This window comes from Choristoneura fumiferana, chromosome 14, assembly GCF_025370935.1.
Source record: "Choristoneura fumiferana chromosome 14, NRCan_CFum_1, whole genome shotgun sequence".
In the NCBI taxonomy this organism is placed as follows: Eukaryota; Metazoa; Arthropoda; class Insecta; order Lepidoptera; family Tortricidae; genus Choristoneura; species Choristoneura fumiferana.
In genome coordinates, this window is record NC_133485.1 from 8329234 (window position 1) to 8348908 (window position 19675).

Below are 19675 nucleotides of genomic sequence, written 5' to 3' on the forward strand. Positions count from 1 at the left end.
GGAAAAGGTACAAAACATGATTCCAGTCCTCTTATTATAAGTTCTGTGGTCAGAGTGAAAGAGTTTTAAGGCCGCCTTGCACATGCTCGTTACTAGCATGCTTATAAGCATGCTTGTACCTGAAGTACCAGTATGTCACTCAAAAAGCATGCTTAAAAGAGTAGCACGCGTCCATACACACAGGCTAGTAGGTAGCATTTGCTCAATAGTAGCATGCTTTCGTGCTACTAACGAGCATGTGTAACAGTACCTTTACTTGACGAAAATAAAACATGTTCATGTGTAATTAATAATTGATCTATTAACAATAATTTATTACAAATAATAAAACTCACGCACTTACTGAAAATCACGTAACACCAAGTGCGACCACACTGTATATATTATATCTCTACGCTCATATAAAGTTACTGTTAAATTATTTCTTAATTATTGTTTACTATTTACATTGGTATCGTTTTCACTCTTCGTCGTTATTGCAACTTATAAGTTATAGGGATGGATTTCATAGATATTAAGAGTGAAAAAACTTACTTATAAATACATAGTAAAAGAATTAAAATTCTAAATGCTAATCTAACACCAGGCCCCTGAACCACAAAGTTACAAAGTGCTACGATTCGACCAAATTTTAAAGTTTCTCATAGTACAATGTTATAATTTTGTCGAATTGTAGCACTTGTAACTTTTGTGGTACAGGGGGCAGATGTGGTCAATTGCACTTTACTGTACGGTCCGTGTACAGGCTAAATATTTTCTATATGCTATACATAAATAATAAGAAAATCAAATTAAAAATAGCTCACTGGGGCATAATATAGTAATTCTGAAATGATTCAAAAGACGATAACACTGTGACATGCCAAGTATCTGCGATAGGTCTCGTATCAGTGCGATCAATTAGACATCAAATCTACCGGTCATCAAGGCGAATATTAAAAATAAAACAGTATTTTTAGTCCATTTTTTTATAATTGATCAAACCACGCATAATACAATATCCTCGTGTGAGAAACGTCTTAACTTTTTAACTTAAATCGCCCTGCATGCGGGCAGCAAAACACCGCAGACACTTCGTCCGTCAACACCTGAATTCTTCATATTTAAAAATGCAAACGTACAACCGCAATCTACCATTGTCCTTTTATCGACTACTATGGCTCATCCCTTATAGTTATATTATAAATCTCTTCGTCGTAAAAATATTGACTATGAGAGACTATCCTTACAAACGACAGCTTGGAGGGTTTCCATTTCACTACCACGCCGTACGCCTACAGTATATTTGTCGTGTGGACGTAAGATTTCTTGAGATCAGTGTTTTGTGAGCAATCCCTTCCATTCGCCTCCATGTAATACTTCAAGTGTGAGTATAGAAGTGCAATTTGTTCCCTCATTGGCCTATACCTAATACATTTGGTTTTCCAGGACCTGAAACGAAAGAGATAAAAAAATATCATAAAGACCAGAATTATTTTGAAGTATTCTGTTTTCTATTTGACAAGTTAAATTTTTTGATAAAAATATAGTATCGATATAGGTTTTACGGGATGACCGTAAAAGTAACAAAAAATTTGGAATTGAAATAAAAAATACAAAAAGATTCCAAAAAACCAATCTTAAAAATATAGTACCTACTTTGACAGATAAGCAAACTTAATATCTCCGCTTTAGTGTGAATTAACTCAACTGATAAGATGTTAGATAAATTCTTACTACGAAATAAAACTTTTGGGGATCTCACTCATAGTTATTATTATACCAAGTACCTAGACGAGTCTACTTTTGACCACGGCCGCTGCAATGTGGTCGAAACATCGAGGTAATTTTTAAGGAATGATTGTCGCGTTTAAGACCCAGTTGTAATTCTAAGTCGCTACACTTTTAACATAGTGGTCGTGGTCGTAAGTTGAGGTTTCTTGGGTAAACGGTGTGGTCTTGTCTTCCACACCGCAATGCGGGAATCCGGAGTTGGCAATAGAGAGCTTAGTCGCCTTTAACGATATCTACTGTCTTATTGTAAAACCGGGCACGGCACGGTAAGTTGTAATAACAACTACAAAATAAAACTTAGCAAAGATAAAGCAATGTTTCTAGATTTGCGCTTATCAGCGTGTCTCAATAAAATAATGCACACATTGTAAGAAAATAAATAGCGTATGATGCAATCGTTTCAATAAAGATATATATAAGGGATTTTGAACGCCTTTTCAAGACGGAAGCGTATCTTCGTTTTAATGTGTCACAAGCATGGCATAGAAATCTAGATGTTCAATAGAAATCAACTCAATTCTTAATTATCTGGCCTCCACGTTCAAGGAAAATATGTAGGTGTAATATAGATGCTATATCCCCATGAAACAAAAAACGATAGTAACCTTTATTTTGACGTCCGTAATATAGTTTTTCGTATTTTTCTTTGGAAGTGTTTAATATAGTAAATGAGCTTGTTATGTACAACTCTTGCATTAAAAAATTAAGTAGTTACTACTTTTTTATTAATTTTAAACTCTAGTGTAAATATTTGGTAAGAAGACGACAAGAACTGTTGAGATAAATCTCGGGAGAAAAGTCGGCCGAAAAATAAATTTATAAGTAATTGGCTTTTTGAAAATGTACATCAAATATACCTCTGTCTAAAACGCTTTTCCCTATGCAGTAGGTATGACGCTACTTGCGTGTGACGTACACGCAAGTATTTCATTTTCTATTTAATCAAGAATTTTAAACACTTATAACTCTGTTTAATGTAAAGGTAACTTCAAAATTGTTTTTCGTTCGATAACACGCATTTTCTCGAACTTCAAAATTATGATTTATAAAATAAATAAAATATAGTCATATACTACGTCCAGTTTGATTCCCAGCTCAGCTTTCTGTTAGACGTATTGGTAGTGAATTATGTACTTACTTGGTGTGACGGTAGTGGTGGTGGCGGCAGACGGCGGCGCCACACTGGCAGTGGTGGCTGGCGGCGCCGTGCTCGTTGGCTTCTGGAAATAAAGATATCACATATGATAAGTTTCTGTTAAAAAAACATTTTTTATACAAGCTTTTTTTTTGTTGACTGTACTTGCATTGTCATTTAAGCTGCATATCCGTACCAAGTTTCCAATCAGTACTATTAACCACTGAGGAGGTCCCTCCCGCGGAGACGATCCTGGCAGGATCACCAAGATGTAACTACCAGATTATTGTATTGTCATCAAATTTACATAAGTATGCCAAACAAAGTCAATCGGACCGCTGGAAAAGGGTCAAATTTAGCTTCCAAGATTTGACCCAAATAAATAAATGAGGCACGCTAAAGAAAAGCTTGTAAAGACAGGTAATTACTAGTACCAGTAGAAGTAGGCTGTAGTTTGAGCTGTGCCATACACAGACGCTCTCGTAATATGTAGTAAACCAACAAACGAACCGACATCACATGGCATTACAATTTAGCCATCTGGGTTGACATGACAACGTATATGCAATCTCTCTAATATATCGTGTGTGTTAATAGACAACTAGGTAGCTGTTCGTAGAAGCGTCTGCTAGGAATCCTCCATCGCGCGTCTTAGAATTTTTCAAGATAAAAACTATCCTATGTACTTCTCACAGTCTCAAATTATCTCCATACTAAATTTCACCACGACCAGTTTCAGTCAGTTTGTTGAATCGCCAAAAAGGCCAAAGACACTAGATCCTTGACTTTGTTTACTTGTTTTTGTTTTTTGCACGAAGTTAGGATAAGAATTGTGATCTCTTAATATCAGGTGATTCTCTTGCCAGTGTATTTACTTTACAGACAAAAAAGAAATGAGAGCAAAAGCGTTACCTGACACATGTTACAAAAAGTACAAAAACTTTAAACCTGATACTTACAATAAGCATTGCTATCCTGTTTTGTAGCTCATCGACCCGCGATGAGAGCGTAGAATTGAGCGCCGCTAGCTCTTGTTTCAGCTCATCTTCCCTCTTCACACTAGCCGTGATGTTGGCTGCGGTCTCATTGCTTCTGTCAACTAGCGCTTGAACAATCTTCTTTACTTCTTCGACGCCCGCTGCGGCCGCAACGGCTTGCTTTTTCGTTGAAGTTAGTGTGCCGTCGAAGCCGGTGATCTGGGGATAATAGGTTTATTGAGATATTATTAATAGAAATGAAAATAAAAAAAATATAGTGGGTGATCTGGGGATAATAAAAATGATGATGTGGTTTAAACTATCTTTTTACAGAATAAGGTTGGCACATTTTTTAAGCAAAAACAATGCTGTGTCAGAAGGTATAAGACTTCCACACAGGGTATACGACTAAACTTATGTGTATAAACCAGTTACAATTTACATGCATAGGGATATTGTTTAGTTCCTTATAAGCAAAGTATTGCTAAACACCACCTAAACACCAACGCAACCAAAGGTATGGGTACAAACTGGGATAGTTGCTGCACTCGATGTTACAAATGATGATGATGAATGCATAAAAGATATGTTTATACCGTGAAATTTGTCATTCTTATCATTACACCTCGGCCAATAGAAAATAAAAATAAAATGAAAATTAAAATGTATCAAACACAACTAAAATGTAAAGCTTTATATTTTGTCCTAAATTTTCTTTAAGACTTCGCGTTAAATGATTGAAAGCGAGAATATTCATCTTCCGGAACCTCTCAAATCAATCCTTAACAAATGCTGTCTAATTTTGCCCCGGCAGGCACCGTTGCAGCCTTCTTCGCCCGCTTTACAGTCTGTTCGTATTCCACTTTCAGCTTGAACAGCCCCAGGCTAAGCTGGTAGAGTACCTACACATTACTGTTCTATGCTCTATACGCCAAGGTCGCTTGCTTGCGATCCAAGGATGCCGAGGGTCCCCTGCAGGTCCGCAATTCTCCGCGGCATGTCGGTCAGTTTGGACCCAGACACCGCCGCTAGTTCCGCTGCAACCTTCTTCACTCGCTTCACGAGCTGGTAGAGTAAGTACCTACACACTACTGTTCTAGGTATACTGTAACATGGCAAACCTCCGCGGTGCGCAACTGGCCGCCTACAGAAGAACAAAATTCTAAATTATTAATACTCTTTTGTTTTTTCCCGTCATTGGCTCTACTATTTGGTAAGGCGTAAGCCGAAATTTGATTTCTTGAATAGAAATAAATAATATTTTTACTCGGTGATAGCTAAATATCTCACTGAGCTACTTGCGAAATAAGGGCTGCCTTTAACGCAGGTATTGTGAATATTATTTCCAACATTTATTTATTTTATATTTTGTAAAACCTAATCCAAATGTCCTTAGCTTTCTTTCTCTGGCCCCAAGTTGGGCGCCAATGTAACCGGCTAGGCGGTCGGAGAAACAAAAGGTAAAATAATAATAATTGTTTTTTTTTTGTATTATATTTTTATTTTGTAACCACACGCGTTTTATTTCTCCGACCGGTTAGCCGGTTACAATACGTCACGGTCACTTACTGGCGACCCTGCAAGTCCAAGTTCGCAATTTTCTGACGCGTGTCGGCCAGTATGATTCCCGACATCGCCGCCAGTTCCGCTGCAACCTTCTTCACTCGCTTCACGAGCTCGTCGTATTTTAGTTTTGGACAGCCGCTCACCGACCTGGTAGAGTACCTACCTACACACTACTGTTCTATACGTCACGGACACTTACTTGCGACCCAAAGTTGCCGACGGTCCGCTGCAGGTCCGCGATTCTCCGCGGCGTGTCGGCCAGTTTGGGCGCGTCAGCGAGCTGCCCCGACACCGCTGCCAGTTCCGCCGCAGCCTTCTCGACGCGCTTCACGAGCTCGCCGTGTTCTAGCTCTAGCTGGGCCAGCCGCGCGCTGAGCTGGCTTGCGTTGGCTCGTAGCTGGCGGGAGGCCGTGTCGCAGCTTTGCAAAGCGTCACCGACGCCACCGCTTGTTGTTGATACTGTGTGATCAAGTTTTTATTAAGCCATGGGATAGCGCAAGCGCATACGATAAATATAGGTAGGTACACTTTTCACACCTCTGAGGTCTTTATAATGTTTTTACTTATAAGTTTCTAGGTGCTCGAAAATTATTTGAAAAATCATATTACAAGCTTTTATTAGTTTCACCTTTCCCGTTGTCTGTCTGTAATCAAATCTTGCAAGTTAAATTCGACCAACTTCCAGCAGTTGGATTGATTTGATATTTGGTACACTTTTGGTAAACTTTGGCACACAAAACAAATTGTAAATTGCGTGAAAACAATAATCAGGTAGTGACATCTTGGTAGTCCAGCCAGGACCGTCTCCACAGGACGGAACTCTTCAATGGTTAATGGCATCGACTTGAAATTTGGTATGCAAATGTAGTTTGGGTGACAATACACGTACGTACATTCAGCAAAAAAAAGCTTGTGTTAAAAAGGATTTTTTTATCAAAAACTTATTTAAACTAAGTTTACAGATCCTATTACTCAAAACGGGTAAGAATTACACCTCTCCATCGTAAGAGGCGACTGAGGATATAGGTTAAGGTATACCGTAGGAAGCTGTCACTATTGTACCGTTTTTGTCAAACTTAAGACCTAAAATTGCTAAAAGTGGCTCGGAAGCGGTAACGTTTCGTGTGCTCTGCCTACCCCATTTGGGAATACAGGCGTGATGTTTGTGTACGTGTGTGTATTACTCAAAACTATGTATGTACGCAATTTTAAATTAACCTCATTATGCCGTTTTTAGAAGTATGTAAATCATTACAACAATTTCAATGCGTCTATTAAAAATGGTATGCTTAGGTTCCTTAAAGAAGTTACGATATATGTATCTTAGAAAACTTACACGAATAGGTAGGTGTACACGGTGGGCACTTGCGCCAAATTGTGGCATGAGTAAAGTGAAGAGTGTTTTTTTTATTATTTCTAATACATTATTATGTTGTTATTTGGAGTTAAGTCGACTCGTCATTAGACTATTGACCAAACAGATGGACGACATTTAATATTTTCAACTCTCGGTACTTGCAACAAACACAACGACATTGAACGGGTGTTGTCATACGATTAGTCAATATCTCATGTAAGGTAAAGAAAACTGTTCAAACTTCTGGAAAGTATGATAAATTTTGAGCCGAAGAATACATAAATTAAATTAAATATATAAAACATACGCTACGACGTAAACGCAACAAAAAAAATCTAAGGCTACGTGTAACGTAAAAAAAACGTGACATTGTTTTTTAAACCTTTAGACGTCTTGTTAACCGGTTGGGCGAACTTGGAAACAATAGGTACTGATCTAACATGGACTTTGCTTAGTAGGTAATGCAAGGTGGTTTTTAGGGTTCCGTAGCCAAAATGGCTTATAGTTTCGCCATGTCTGTCTGTCTTTCCGTCCGCGGCTTTGCTCAGGGACTATAAAGCTGTAATTTTGCACGAATATATATGTAAACTATGCCGACAAAATGGTACATTAAAAAATTAAAAATAATTTTTTTTTAGATTATCTGCCATAGACGCAAAGTGGGAGTGATTTTTTTTTCTCATCCAACCTGTAGTGTGGGGTATCATTGGATAGGTCTTTTAAAACCATTAAGGGGTTGCTAAAACGATTTTTCGATTCAGTGACAATAATTAATAATTGCAAAATATTCAACTTTAAACTGCAAATTTTCATTAAAATTGAATGGGCAAAAATTATTATTAAGACTTCACTGTGCAAATCGAGGGCAAACTTCAAATTTTATGGGCACACCTATGGCGATTTTGGCATTTTTAGCATTAAGATAAGCATTTACATTCAGAAAAAATCATTTGGTAAACTGGACCTGATGAAGAAGACCGTAGATGACCAATGGAACTCGTCAAAGCTAAGTAATGCTCGCTCGTCTTTAAACGATCATGATTAATATACCTAGATAAGCGACTAAGAAGAAGCTTTAAGTTAAAGACTGATCTGATGCTGAAGGCAGAAGGTAGGCAACGGAATAAAAAAAAAAAAAAAAAACGGAACTCTAGTATAAAACAACGTAACTAAGCCGTGTTCGGGCTTAATGGAATCGTTGTGAGATGTACTTTGGCTACGAATCACTAAAAAGTGAGAAAAAAAGTTTTTTTTTTACAAAAAAGTAAAACTGACTCCAAAAAAAATAACAAAAAATGGAACCGACTACAAAACCCTTGAAAATATTTTTCTAGGTACCTACTAGCTCGAAGTCGGTGACTCAGCACGACCCAGCAAGAGGGATTGAAACCCAAAGTAGGTGATAGACGACTTTTGTTCCACTCCTGCTGGGTCGTGCTGAGTCACCGACTTCGAGCTAGTAAGTACCTAGAAAAATATTTTCAAGGATTTTGTAGTCGGTTCCTCGGTTATTTTTTTGGAGTCGGTTTTATTACAGTCAACAATACGAGGACTCATTACCGTAATATGAAATGCAAATTAATTACTTATTGATATTTTATCTTCGTATGTTTGTTTTCGATAGAAGTGCTTCTAGTTATTTATTCAATTGATAAAATGGTTAGCAAAGTCAATGTCTGTTTATCTTCATACATTAATAATTCATATTCATAATAATGAATACTTAGGTATAATTTATAATAACCCTCTAAGGGCAAGTTTTTGCCAGGATACTACAAGTTTTACCTCTAATATTATTCAGATTATATTGATAAAGGACAAATAACTTGTTTGGAAGTCGCTAGTATATAAAAAACCGGCCAAGAGCGTGTCGGACACACCCGAAATAGGGTTCTGTAGCCATTACGACAAATGAAGTAATATTTTTCTAAAGATTTCGTATTATTACTCTTAAACTACTAATAATTCTAAAGAATCTAACCTAACCGATATAGTTTTCCTTGTAAGTTTGATAAACTTGCTACCATCCTGCATTTTTTCAATTTTTTCCACCCACCGGTTTAGATTTTAGAGGAAGGGGGGGGGGGCGCTCGATTTTAAGGAAAATTTGCACCTTAAAGTTGAATATTTTGCAAACAAATCACTAAGTCGAAAAATCGTTTTAGCAACCCCCTAATGGTTTTAAAAGACCTCTCCAACGATAACCCGCATTACAAGGTTATATGACAAAAAATAACCCCCACTTTACGTTTATGGAAGGTAGGTACTCTAAAAAATATTTTTTTTTTCATTTTTTTGTTGTACCATTTTGTCGGCATAGTTTACATATATATTCGTGCAAAATTACAGCTTTCTAGCATTGATAGACAGACAGACATGGCGAAACTATAAGGGTTCCGTTATTGCCATTTTGGCTACGGAACCCTAACAAGCTTAATACCTCACAAGTCATCGATCGTAAAAACTTTTTAATCTTCTTTTGCTCGTGTGTGTGAATTGGAAACAGTTTAGGTATAGATAAACGTTATAATTTAAGAAACATTACTGTTTTACTGCGCATAGTTAAATAACTTAATTCTTGATTACCTTTAAAACACTCGTAAGCGTGAATGTTCCCTTAAAGTTAACGGAAGTAAAAAATAACACGTTGAGACTCGAACATACTCGAGAACTGAGGATATTTGATAAGGCACTTAGTAATATAACTCTGTCAGGAATCTGACCTGTTTTCATCGGTTTTAATATAAACTTGACTTATGCTCTTGATTGTAGGTATGTCATTGTCTCTTTAACATACTTATGTACTCGTAAATAGCAAGCAGCTCTAGCTCTACATTTCATACATTTTTAACTAATTCCATGTATATAAACAGATTTTTACTTCTGACTAATCAAAGTAATAGGTACATAGGTAGCTATGTCGATACCGTGGTCTACCATAACAATATTAACTTTGCATGACGAATATCGATCGCACGTAGGTACAATTAATGTCCAAGGCGTTTACGAACGAAATATCACCACGTGGTGGAACAATAAATTTAAACTGTTCAAGGCTTTAGATAGTGGGAAGGTAAAAGTAAGCCATGGTGAGTAAGCTTCAACATGCAAATCCCTGGTCTCACGTAGGCGGACGTGTTGACTTCGAACATCAGTGTAACAGCTAAGTACAGTCACCAGCAACAATATCTGACACTAAAGCGTACATAAATATCGATAAAACTCTATTTCCAAGGCCGGTAGGACGCATCACATATTTTTGCACGCTCCGCTGTGGCAAATATTAAAGCAGGTGACTGACTGTATTTACAAGACCAGTTTACTGCAGTTCATTTAAAACTAATATAGTCCTGTATTTCCTTAAGATAAATCAGACACGTCGGCTATTTTAATATTGAATTATTCAATGTAAACAAACTCACAAATAAATAAGTGCGGAAGCCGGAATTCACGGTCACCGCTGTAGGTCACGGAATATTTTGCGTAATTCACGGTCACCGCTGTAGGTCACGGAATATTTTGCGTAATTCAAGGCACCTTTCTTTATTACGCTTGCCGGTTTCTATTACTGTGCGGACATTACAAAATGTATCTTAAGCCTAGGGGTCCCAACGGATATATTTCAACCCACAGTGATATATTATGTACCTATTACTCGTACTCGTATAGCACTATTATATCAGGAACCTTGTCTAAAACTTTGAGTTTGAATTATTACTTTTTTTTAATGAACTTTTCCGGTAATAACCTATGTATGTACTTAATCCAAGGGACCGCACCGAACCAATAAATAAGTATATCTAATACCTACGTGTAGTATAGAATAAACATAGACATGAAATATCGATTTTTGATCTAAACAATTACAAGATTTAAAACACGACTCTGCTGCCATGAAAGTAAAGAGCTTGCATATATCTCTAAAATCTTTAGGTCTGTCTGGACATCCCTACCCTACTTAATATCAAATCAGCGAAATCAGCTGAAATTTGTAGGCGATTAAATAAATTTGCGTTGGCCCCATATGTCATAAATAATTATTTATGGAAGCGAGGAGTTGGAGGCGGGTTTGGAAACGAGATGACTGTTGAAAGGGATCAATAGAAGGGGTTATCTGTTTATGTGAGTGAACGTTGATCCCCAGTTAAAGGCAGAGCACGTAATTCCCGTTATTTGGCGCTTTTAGTAATTAAAGGAGCTTAGGTAGGTAGTGAATTATATATGTGGTTTAGAACTTTTATCAGTTTAATATTTTCAAGCGGTCACGGAAATTAGCATATTGCTGTACGTAATGAGCTAAATTAGAGTTACGCTCACATATTCCAAGATAACAGTGCCAATTAGCATTTAACACCTTAATTAATTAATCGATTAACGAACCTCTATCCATTTCGTTTCGAAGCGAGACTATCTGCCGTCGAACATCGACGAAGAGCCACAGCACGGTGGCAGCGGAGACGACGCACACGCATAGGGCTAAGGCGGCAGCGAGGCGGAGGAAGGGGCGCGAGCGGCGGCGGCGGGAGCTGCGGCGGCCCCAGGGCTCGCCCTCGTCGCTGGAGGCCGAGAGCAGCCGGCCGCCGCGGGCGCCGCCGCCCCCGACCAACGCGTCCAGCTCCCGCCTTTTCCGCATCTTCTTGCCCACGCGGAGCGGCACCGCCGCATGCACCGCGCTCTCCATGACTCGAGGCTACCGCAAACGCATCCGCGCCACAATCCTTTACACTATTAACGTCACACGCGTCTGCGCTGGCTGGTTAACGAATATCGAATGATTGAGCGCTGTGAATTAATCACCTCTAAGATACGAGCGAAATCGAAGTGGAAGCGATACCTTGTTGTTGTCGCGATAAGAATAAACAATCACTTGAGGTCAAAGTATAGATGTTTCTGGTGTTTAAGCGTATGTTTAACAAAGATTTGTCGCTATTGTCATACTGGATAAACAGTACGTTTTACAAGTCTTTATTTATAAATAACACACATTCAAGATTAAGGGGCTGTTTCATTGATCAACAACAAATAGTTTATAGGTAATTTTAATTGACGGATGATAAATGTGATGCCGTCTCCGTCTAACAAAATAAACAGAGACCCACTTGCACGTTTGGCATCCAGTCAAATAAAATAAAAAACAGAGATGGCATCACATTTATCCGTCAAATAAATTTATTCAATGGATGGTAAAACAGGGGCTTAGAGTCCCATTCACAGAGGTCCGGGAATGCAAACGATTTTTTTTTTTTGCTAATGTTTCCAACGATTTACGGAAAGCACATTTTGCAGCTGCACTTACACAAGAGGTTATTTTGTCATGAAAAGAAAATGTCCCCTAATCCAACCCTGTTTATAACGTTATCATAATTGTATTGACTTTCAATGTAATAAAACTATGGAAAACTAGGTAGAGCAGTGTCATCTGAGTAATTGCGCGGAAACGGGTGCGCCGCGGTGTTTACTACACAACTACTTAAGCTCGTAAAGGCTGTCGGTCGAGGCAACCGGAGGGCCTACGTGTTTGTTCTAGAGATAAACTGTCCAAGAACTAGTAGCTAATAATAAATAAGAATCAGATCTTCTAAGGTCAATACTCGTTGACAATGAATTCTCGACTCTACCAAGAGCGACTGAGCATAACCTTGATCTTGCCAGGCTTGAAAATACTTATAATTAAAGCTACGGTTCATTTTTGGGTAGACAAAGGAAGACGAACGTTCATGTATTTTTAATAAAGTTATAAATCATTTTCAAAAGTAGCGAAACTATTTTATGTACAGATATTGAGCAAGGGGGGAAAGCGTTTCAAAAATTATAAAATTCAGTCCTTATAACTGAGCACACATTGACCTTCTTCGTACTTCGTAGAATATATAATTATTGCAAAGATTCTATATAAGACACAAAACACAAAGCACAAAATAGTTATGAAGCAGCAAAGAACGCGGCAGTTTACGTCAAATACCAAGGTAGAAAGTATTTAAGTTCATTGAATTATAATACTCTTTATTCAACTTGCATCTAATTGCTGCACTGGGAGACCTCTTTATATATTATGTATTATGCACTGTTTTTTTTCGTTAACTTCTGATGGCTAAGTTCATAGATAGAACCTACCTGGTAATTAAGTTTTTGGATAAATTATAAATTAAAACAGAATTTAAAAGAGAAAGGAGTATAGGATTTCTTGTTTACATAAATAATCATAACTAACTTGGCCAAGTTTTGATGTGAATGTTGTAAAAGTAATCAAGACACCTTGACCCAATTTAAATTGAACTGTACTTGATTCGTAATGGCGCACACTTAATTAGTTATCTTTTTGGGACATATTACTAATATTATTTATAATTTTTGGAAGTTATACAATACAATACAATACAATAACTCTTTATTGCACACCAATACAGTAAACAGTACAGAGAACACAAGTATATACATAGAGATTTTCTAAGGTAAGCAATAGGCGGCCTTAGTTAATAGTTATCTGAGTTAATTAAGCTGGGATTAATCACGAGAAAAAATGGTCACTTTCAAATATGATAAACAGGTTGCTTTGTAATTTCTTCTATTAAAAATAAAACAGTGATAGATCTACTATTTATCGAGTCGCGATCTTATTTCATTCCTGAAAAACAGCTAAAAAAAGATCTTACAAATTTTAATCCAAACAGTTACTGTTTAATGTAAAACGAGTGTATGATTAAAATATTGTGCAGTGGAACCGTGGTAGCCCAGCGACAATCCCAAAGGTATGCAAGTAAGTTAATTGTTAGTTGAGTTTTAGAGTTTTAGTGCTAGTTTAAGTCTTAGTTTTAGGTGGTACTTATGGAGCCAAAACAAATCTTTCTTTCTTTTCTTTCTTTCATTCTATCTTTAATAGTAACATTGTACAAATCATAAAGGCCACATGCACATGTGACTAGCTTTGAAGTATAGTAGATAAGATAAAGTAGCAAGCATTATCGACCATCGGTGTGGTGAATGAACGCACGCATGCGCGGGGCTGCGGCACTACGGCCACGGTGCGATACACATCACGGGGATCATGATTTCCACAACTAAGGGTCATATATGATACACATCACAAGTTGATAGGTTGATTTTTACGGTCATCTTGTTGAGATCCTATGGACGGCTTTCCTTGGGATGTCTAGGTTTTTGGACGTGCTATGCTATGGATATACTAGGGATTGGTTGGAAAGCTGAATGTTTCAATTTGTAATATCGTCCTGGTATGTACAGTCTAACAAATTGAATCATGACCCAGGGTGGAACCTTTGTGCTACTAATGTCATGTTGACATCTCATACTTTTGTCAAGGAAATCGTAGTGAAATTGATTATTAAAAGGTTCCATCCTGGGTCATGATTAAATTTTTTCGACTGTACGTAGAAGAAGATTTAAAAGGAGTGTAAGAGAAGAGGTAAATAATAGATTCAGGCGTTACTTTATCACATTAACTTGGTTTACCGTATAATAGATTTAAAACGACTTGAGTCGGGGATATGACAGTAGTCTTCACAACACGCCACATTTACATGTAATTGCAGATCTAAATCTAATTATAAAGGATCGCTTATTACCCATGAGATTGACTTCAAAATGCCTATCTTGTATTTTGACTGACAATCTGTTTAACCATATCACCTTTCCCACAAAACTCTATCGCCTTACATAATAAAAAACAAAGGCAAGTAATTTTCCTACAAGGAACCAAGGATCACATAAACACCAAAAACATCCAACACTGACCAGGGACGCAGGATGTACCTAGAGTTAACACTTTGCGCGCCTAGTACAAGCAGATTTGTTATTTTTGAACGTTCCGGTGGCACGCGAGGCTCCCCGAGGATGTTGGGGACAGAACTAGCCGTGACGTGACGTCACGCAGGCGCGCCGCGCACGCGCCGTCGCTGCGTCGGAAATAGAGCGGCTAGATACGACAGCCAAGTATGTTACGTTAATGCCGTGAAAAAAAATGTATTGCATTTTTTGATATAAAAATATCAAAAAATGCAATACATTTCATTCACGTATTCACGCGGGTCACACTTTTGATGCTGTACATATGGAACATCCACTATAATTGTATCACTATAATTGTGTCATTCGTCGAATTAAATTTAATAAGCCTGAATTTTTTTTACAAGGGCGGTAGTGAAACTTGCTCAACAATCTGCCGAATTATTCTAGATTAATTATAAAGACGCAGTGTAGATAGATCTTGAGTTTTAGCAAAGTATAATTTTGTAAACAGAGATATATTACAGAGATACAGAGATATATTATCTTATCAATTGGATCCTGAACGGACGACACGCATAACTTAAAAGAAAAACACGTTTCTTGTCGTAGGGTAGTCTCCTTGAATTTTTATTTTACTATGTTATGTGTACACAAGTGTACACACAGATGAGGGAAAATTTAAAGTAGGTAATGGTTTAAAAGACACATTTCTATCTCTATTTATCTAAAGTATATGTTTGTTTATCTTTTGCGTAGTAGGTACCCACAGTACAAGCTTTGTCAGTTTGGGACTGGGTCAATTAGTGTCAATTGTCCCATGATATTTATTCATATAAAATTATCAGTCGCTTCACAAAGTTCTATATCTGGTGATACTATGTAGTACACACGCTTGATTAGTGGCCCAATTTACACTAAGCGGCACCTAGTTTACTGTAATTCATTTTAATGATAATGTCTAAGTACTGGACTTAGCGCTAATTCCCGGTGTTAGCGTACAATGTTTAATGTTTGTAAAAATAAAAAGTACAATAATAAACAAGATGCTTCGTTGTCGCTTGCATTACAGATTGAGATCCCACAGTTAAAAAATTGCAACTAGCTGTCTATTAATTGAAATGTGACTAAAATTAAAGGTAGCCCAACACCGCCCGTTTTGATCGCCAAATCGAATAATTTTCTAGTAAAATGAAAATTGGAATTATTTGCCTGGAAAGTAAGTGTCATATAAAAAGACGGATTTAAATAACTGGAAATAAGTAGGTGGTCACTTCCAAGTCTGTCGTGATCTTGGCATCTGACTACATTTTTTTCCAGTTATTTAGATCTTTCTTTTCAGTATTATTAAAAATATTTATAATTACATTAATATTAGTAATATAAAAAAATGCCACTTAAAACAAAAAACAAGGTACCTACATTATGAAAAGAATTATGATAAAGGTGTCCGAGTAGAAGTTTTATCTATAAACTTTGCTTTTATTTGGTGGAAAGGAAATCGCAGCACTTCTTTAAGTGCCTATCCTATGCTATTTAGCCCGTCAGTTAGATTATCAGAAAATATTGGACACGTATATTTCTTTTGTCGATCACACAAAAAATGTGAAAGATGAAGATCGTCAAATTTGGGGAGTGGAGGCCCGTGACGTCACACCTTGCTAAAAAGTTACGCACGGCCACGCGGACCCTTAACTGGTCTAATCTTCATATTTTTTTCTAGATTTGACAAAAGAAAAAAATCGTGTCCATATTTTCTGATAGTGTAAGTGACAGAATTAACCTAGCCCATTTGAAATCACAACGAAAACACTTTAAAACCAGTAATTTTGTTGTTACCGACACTATAATAACAAAGTACAGTACGTACATAGAAGTTTGACGTCAAAACGTCTACGAGTAATAGCGGGAATTTTGTAACGAAATTACTACCTTCGAACCTAGGGAAGGACAAATTCGAGTAGGTAATGATGGAATAAGCGAGTCGGAGTATCTTTGCAAGTTTTCAATCGAGTACCTGCACCTACGCTTTAGCATTTTCTGTTTTTTATACGCGTATATTTGTTTTTTCTTTGTACGCCAACCTGTTTATAACTATTTTTTTTTACCTTCCACACAATCAGTGAGGTTAAGATTGGGTTTTGGAGTCTTTTTTTGTATTTTTCTGGTTTTTCTGTGCATCTATGTTTCAGTTTGTATTTTCGATAACAGTAAGGTGTCGTGTTCGTTCGTCAGGGCGGGATTTTGAGGAGGGCATCCGGGTCTACGGCATCTGGGCCTCCACAAAAGAGGGGCCCCCACAATCGAGACTTCAGATTGTATTTTTTAAATTCCATGTAGCAAACATTTCCTTAGATATGTTTTTTTTCGCTATTTTACCTTTACCTATAGTAATTCGAACAAACATAATTATTTTATTTGGAAAATAGTTTCTGGGGGTCTCCACTCCTTTGCTGTCCCAAGGCCTCCAGACCTCTAAATCCAGCCCTGGTGTTCGTTATAAGTATGACGTATGTGTGTCCATTATTATAGCTCTCAACCCAAACAAATAAACTGAGTTTGATTTACCTAGTTCAAAGGAGACTTACTTAAGTGTTCCTTGCAAGATTTCATCGAAAATGATTCAGCCGTTTATGTATGGAACAAAAGACCTAAAGACATGAAATTTAGCATCAGTGTTTTATATAATAATGTACCTAACGTACTTTAAATCATTGATATGAGTTTTGGGAATTTCAATGGGAATGTAGAAGGGCCTGAAAATTCATTTCATCTGCTAGACTTAATAATAGGCGCCTGCAAAGCCGCGCGTGACGCGGTTTGCATTGGAAAATAGTATGAGCATCGCTAACTGCACGCGACGAATTAATTGATAGATAGATGATACGGATTTACTTGTACCCTCAGACGCGGCGTGCGCTTGCTCCGTGCACCCGCGCCAACTAGTGTAGGCCCTAAGGGCTAGTGATGTCATAAAGTTACCTTTGTCAACGTCAGCTCGCATGGTGAGAACTTGGTCGTAGAGAGCCGCGCATATCCATGTCAGCATGAGCAGCCACAACAGCAGTGTGCCACGCACGGCCCACCGGAGCGCACATTGTACTTCCGCGCCGATGTTGGGCTCTGAAGGCTTTGGAGGACCTCTGCTTCTCTCTCTTCTATAGAAGAAACAATTTAAACGGTAATCATAATGTAGGAACAAAATAATGAGTGATGAAGTTGAGAAGGTTACTTACAGTAGCATGGAGTCGAATTTTTCTATAGACAATTCAGAGTGAAAGAAATATATTCATATCCCTTACACTTTCAGAGTAAAATTTTGTCTAGGAATGAAACCATAATAATAAAAAACACTAAGCCCTACTTTTTTTTTACACCTTAATCATGTTGTCATAAGTCATTGTTATTATATGGATAATGTAGGTAGTTTGGTGAATGCTTACAATTGAAGGTAGTTGTGAAAAAGGAGTCTTCCATTGCTTGTCAGACAACACATTATATGGGACACACATTATTTGTTGGTTAGTTCTTATAGCCATGTTTTTTTTTAACATATTTACATAGTTCTACAGACCGAGCTAAGGATTGTCAGTTGGGCGATTTTGGACATTATTGTAATAAGTTTAAAGTTCACTTTTCTTAAAAAAAATTGTACTCCATTTGTTTGATGTTTGATTTCAACTATGTGAGGACTTACAAGGCAAAGTTATTTCTTTGAGAATGTTATAGAGACTTACATGTACTTGTTATAAAAACAATATGATAGAAGAAACAGTAGAACAATTGAGCCCACAATTCTATTGATTGATAAAATTAATCTCTAATTGTACCTACCATGCTACTTCATTACTGATACAAAAGTTAATCTTGTCATGATAAACCAAAACCAATTACTAAATGATACAACAAACAAAGATTTATTTTAAACACTTTGTAACATGTATGTACTTAAACTAGAAAATAAATTGTGTATCAGGGTGGAATGTTTATGCATTCAATACATCTGCCAAAGATATCATAGCAAAATTGACTATGAAAATGTTCCATACCAGTATGCAATTCAGTTTTCTTGACTGTATATGGGCATATTTGTATAGTAAATTAAATTATTGATTTGTGTATTGAAATTCAATAATATTTGTAACTGGAGTAATGCAAAAAAACAATAACTTAACAGAAACAGAAACTGTAGGCTACAGTACCAATCATCACTGATAAGTTGGGAGACAATTTATAAAATAAAATTTAACAAAAATTAATAGGTACAACGTTGATTTCATTAGGCGCTGCACTAAATTATCTGGTTAGGTTTTTTAGCATTTTGTGGAAGTGCTAGTACTCAATTCACTCAAACAAAATGATAAGGAGTCCAGTCAGTAATTCAATACTTTGGTAGCAACATTAAATTGATATTGCAGTTTCAAGTTTCAAATAAGAGCGTACGCGTACCTTGTTATCTTCTTTTTCCTACTGGGGATTATTTCTAGCTGCAAATCCTCAGATTCCTCGTCGCTCGAGAGGTCGAGAAGGCGAAAGTTTTCCTTGTTAACTTTGGGTGGTAGCGACATTTTTGTACCACATTCAAATACAACATGCTATCCGCAACTCCGTAGTCAGATTCGTACACGTTTTAAATTAGTTCCTTAATGAAAATTGTAGTTGTTTACATGCACCACTTGATTAACTACGAGGTTAGGACTGATTAAACTTTGTTGCGTGTTGCATCGTTTGATGGATCATTCGCGGCCACTTACAAGGTGTGTAGCAAACATCTACAAGCATGACATAAATAAATTAGCTAACGGGGAAAATTGAGATGGTAAATAAGAAAAAAAAGAAAATAAGTTCGAAATAGTAAATTTAATGCAGTGATTATGAACGTTAAGTGAACTCAAGTACCTGACACTGTTGACAAGTGGATGATGACAGTTGACAATTCTTTTCATTCATTCATTCGGTCACTAATGTTGCCATTAAAAAAAAAGCAGCAAAACTATTCGAGTTATAGTTAAAATCGTTAGTTCACAAGATCTAAAGTTTTAAATTTTTACAAACCGAAAGATTTAAAAAGAAATCGTCGTGAACGTCATCTTGACATTGACAAATTAGTTTGACAATCAGATT

At 37.0% G+C, this 19675-nt stretch overlaps 1 protein-coding gene across 8 annotated transcripts; it reads right to left on the reverse strand.

Annotated features, from left to right (window-relative positions):
- Window positions 1–281: 281 nt before the first annotated feature.
- Window positions 282–19449, reverse strand: LOC141435006 (uncharacterized). 8 transcript variants are annotated; one of them, XM_074097519.1, is made up of 6 exons: window positions 19001–19449; window positions 17534–17709; window positions 5651–5910; window positions 3868–4104; window positions 2912–2993; window positions 282–1431 (listed from the first exon to the last, which is right to left on the reverse strand). In XM_074097519.1, exons 1-6 carry the CDS (start codon window positions 19117–19119, stop codon window positions 1394–1396), a joined length of 912 nt encoding a protein of 303 aa, XP_073953620.1. In that variant the 5' UTR covers window positions 19120–19449; the 3' UTR covers window positions 282–1393. The 8 variants fall into 8 exon arrangements, with proteins under 8 accessions (XP_073953620.1, XP_073953621.1, XP_073953615.1 ...); XM_074097520.1 differs by lacking the exon at window positions 19001–19449 and adding an exon at window positions 17788–17939; XM_074097514.1 differs by lacking the exons at window positions 17534–17709; window positions 19001–19449 and adding exons at window positions 11189–11642; window positions 14579–14684.
- Window positions 19450–19675: the final 226 nt, after the last annotated feature.

Bases quoted from the DNA above. Each gene is read 5' to 3' on its own strand.
- LOC141435006 (XM_074097514.1), bottom strand. From the start codon at position 11,489: ATGGAGAGCGCGGTGCATGCGGCGGTGCCGCTCCGCGTGGGCAAGAAG. The intron at 5,911-11,188 runs GTTCGTTAATCG...TTGATCACACAG, and splicing joins TCGAAACGAAATGGATAGAG to TATCAACAACAAGCGGTGGC. The intron at 1,432-2,911 runs GTAAGTACATAA...CTTTCGTTTCAG, and splicing joins CACCACTACCGTCACACCAA to GTCCTGGAAAACCAAATGTA.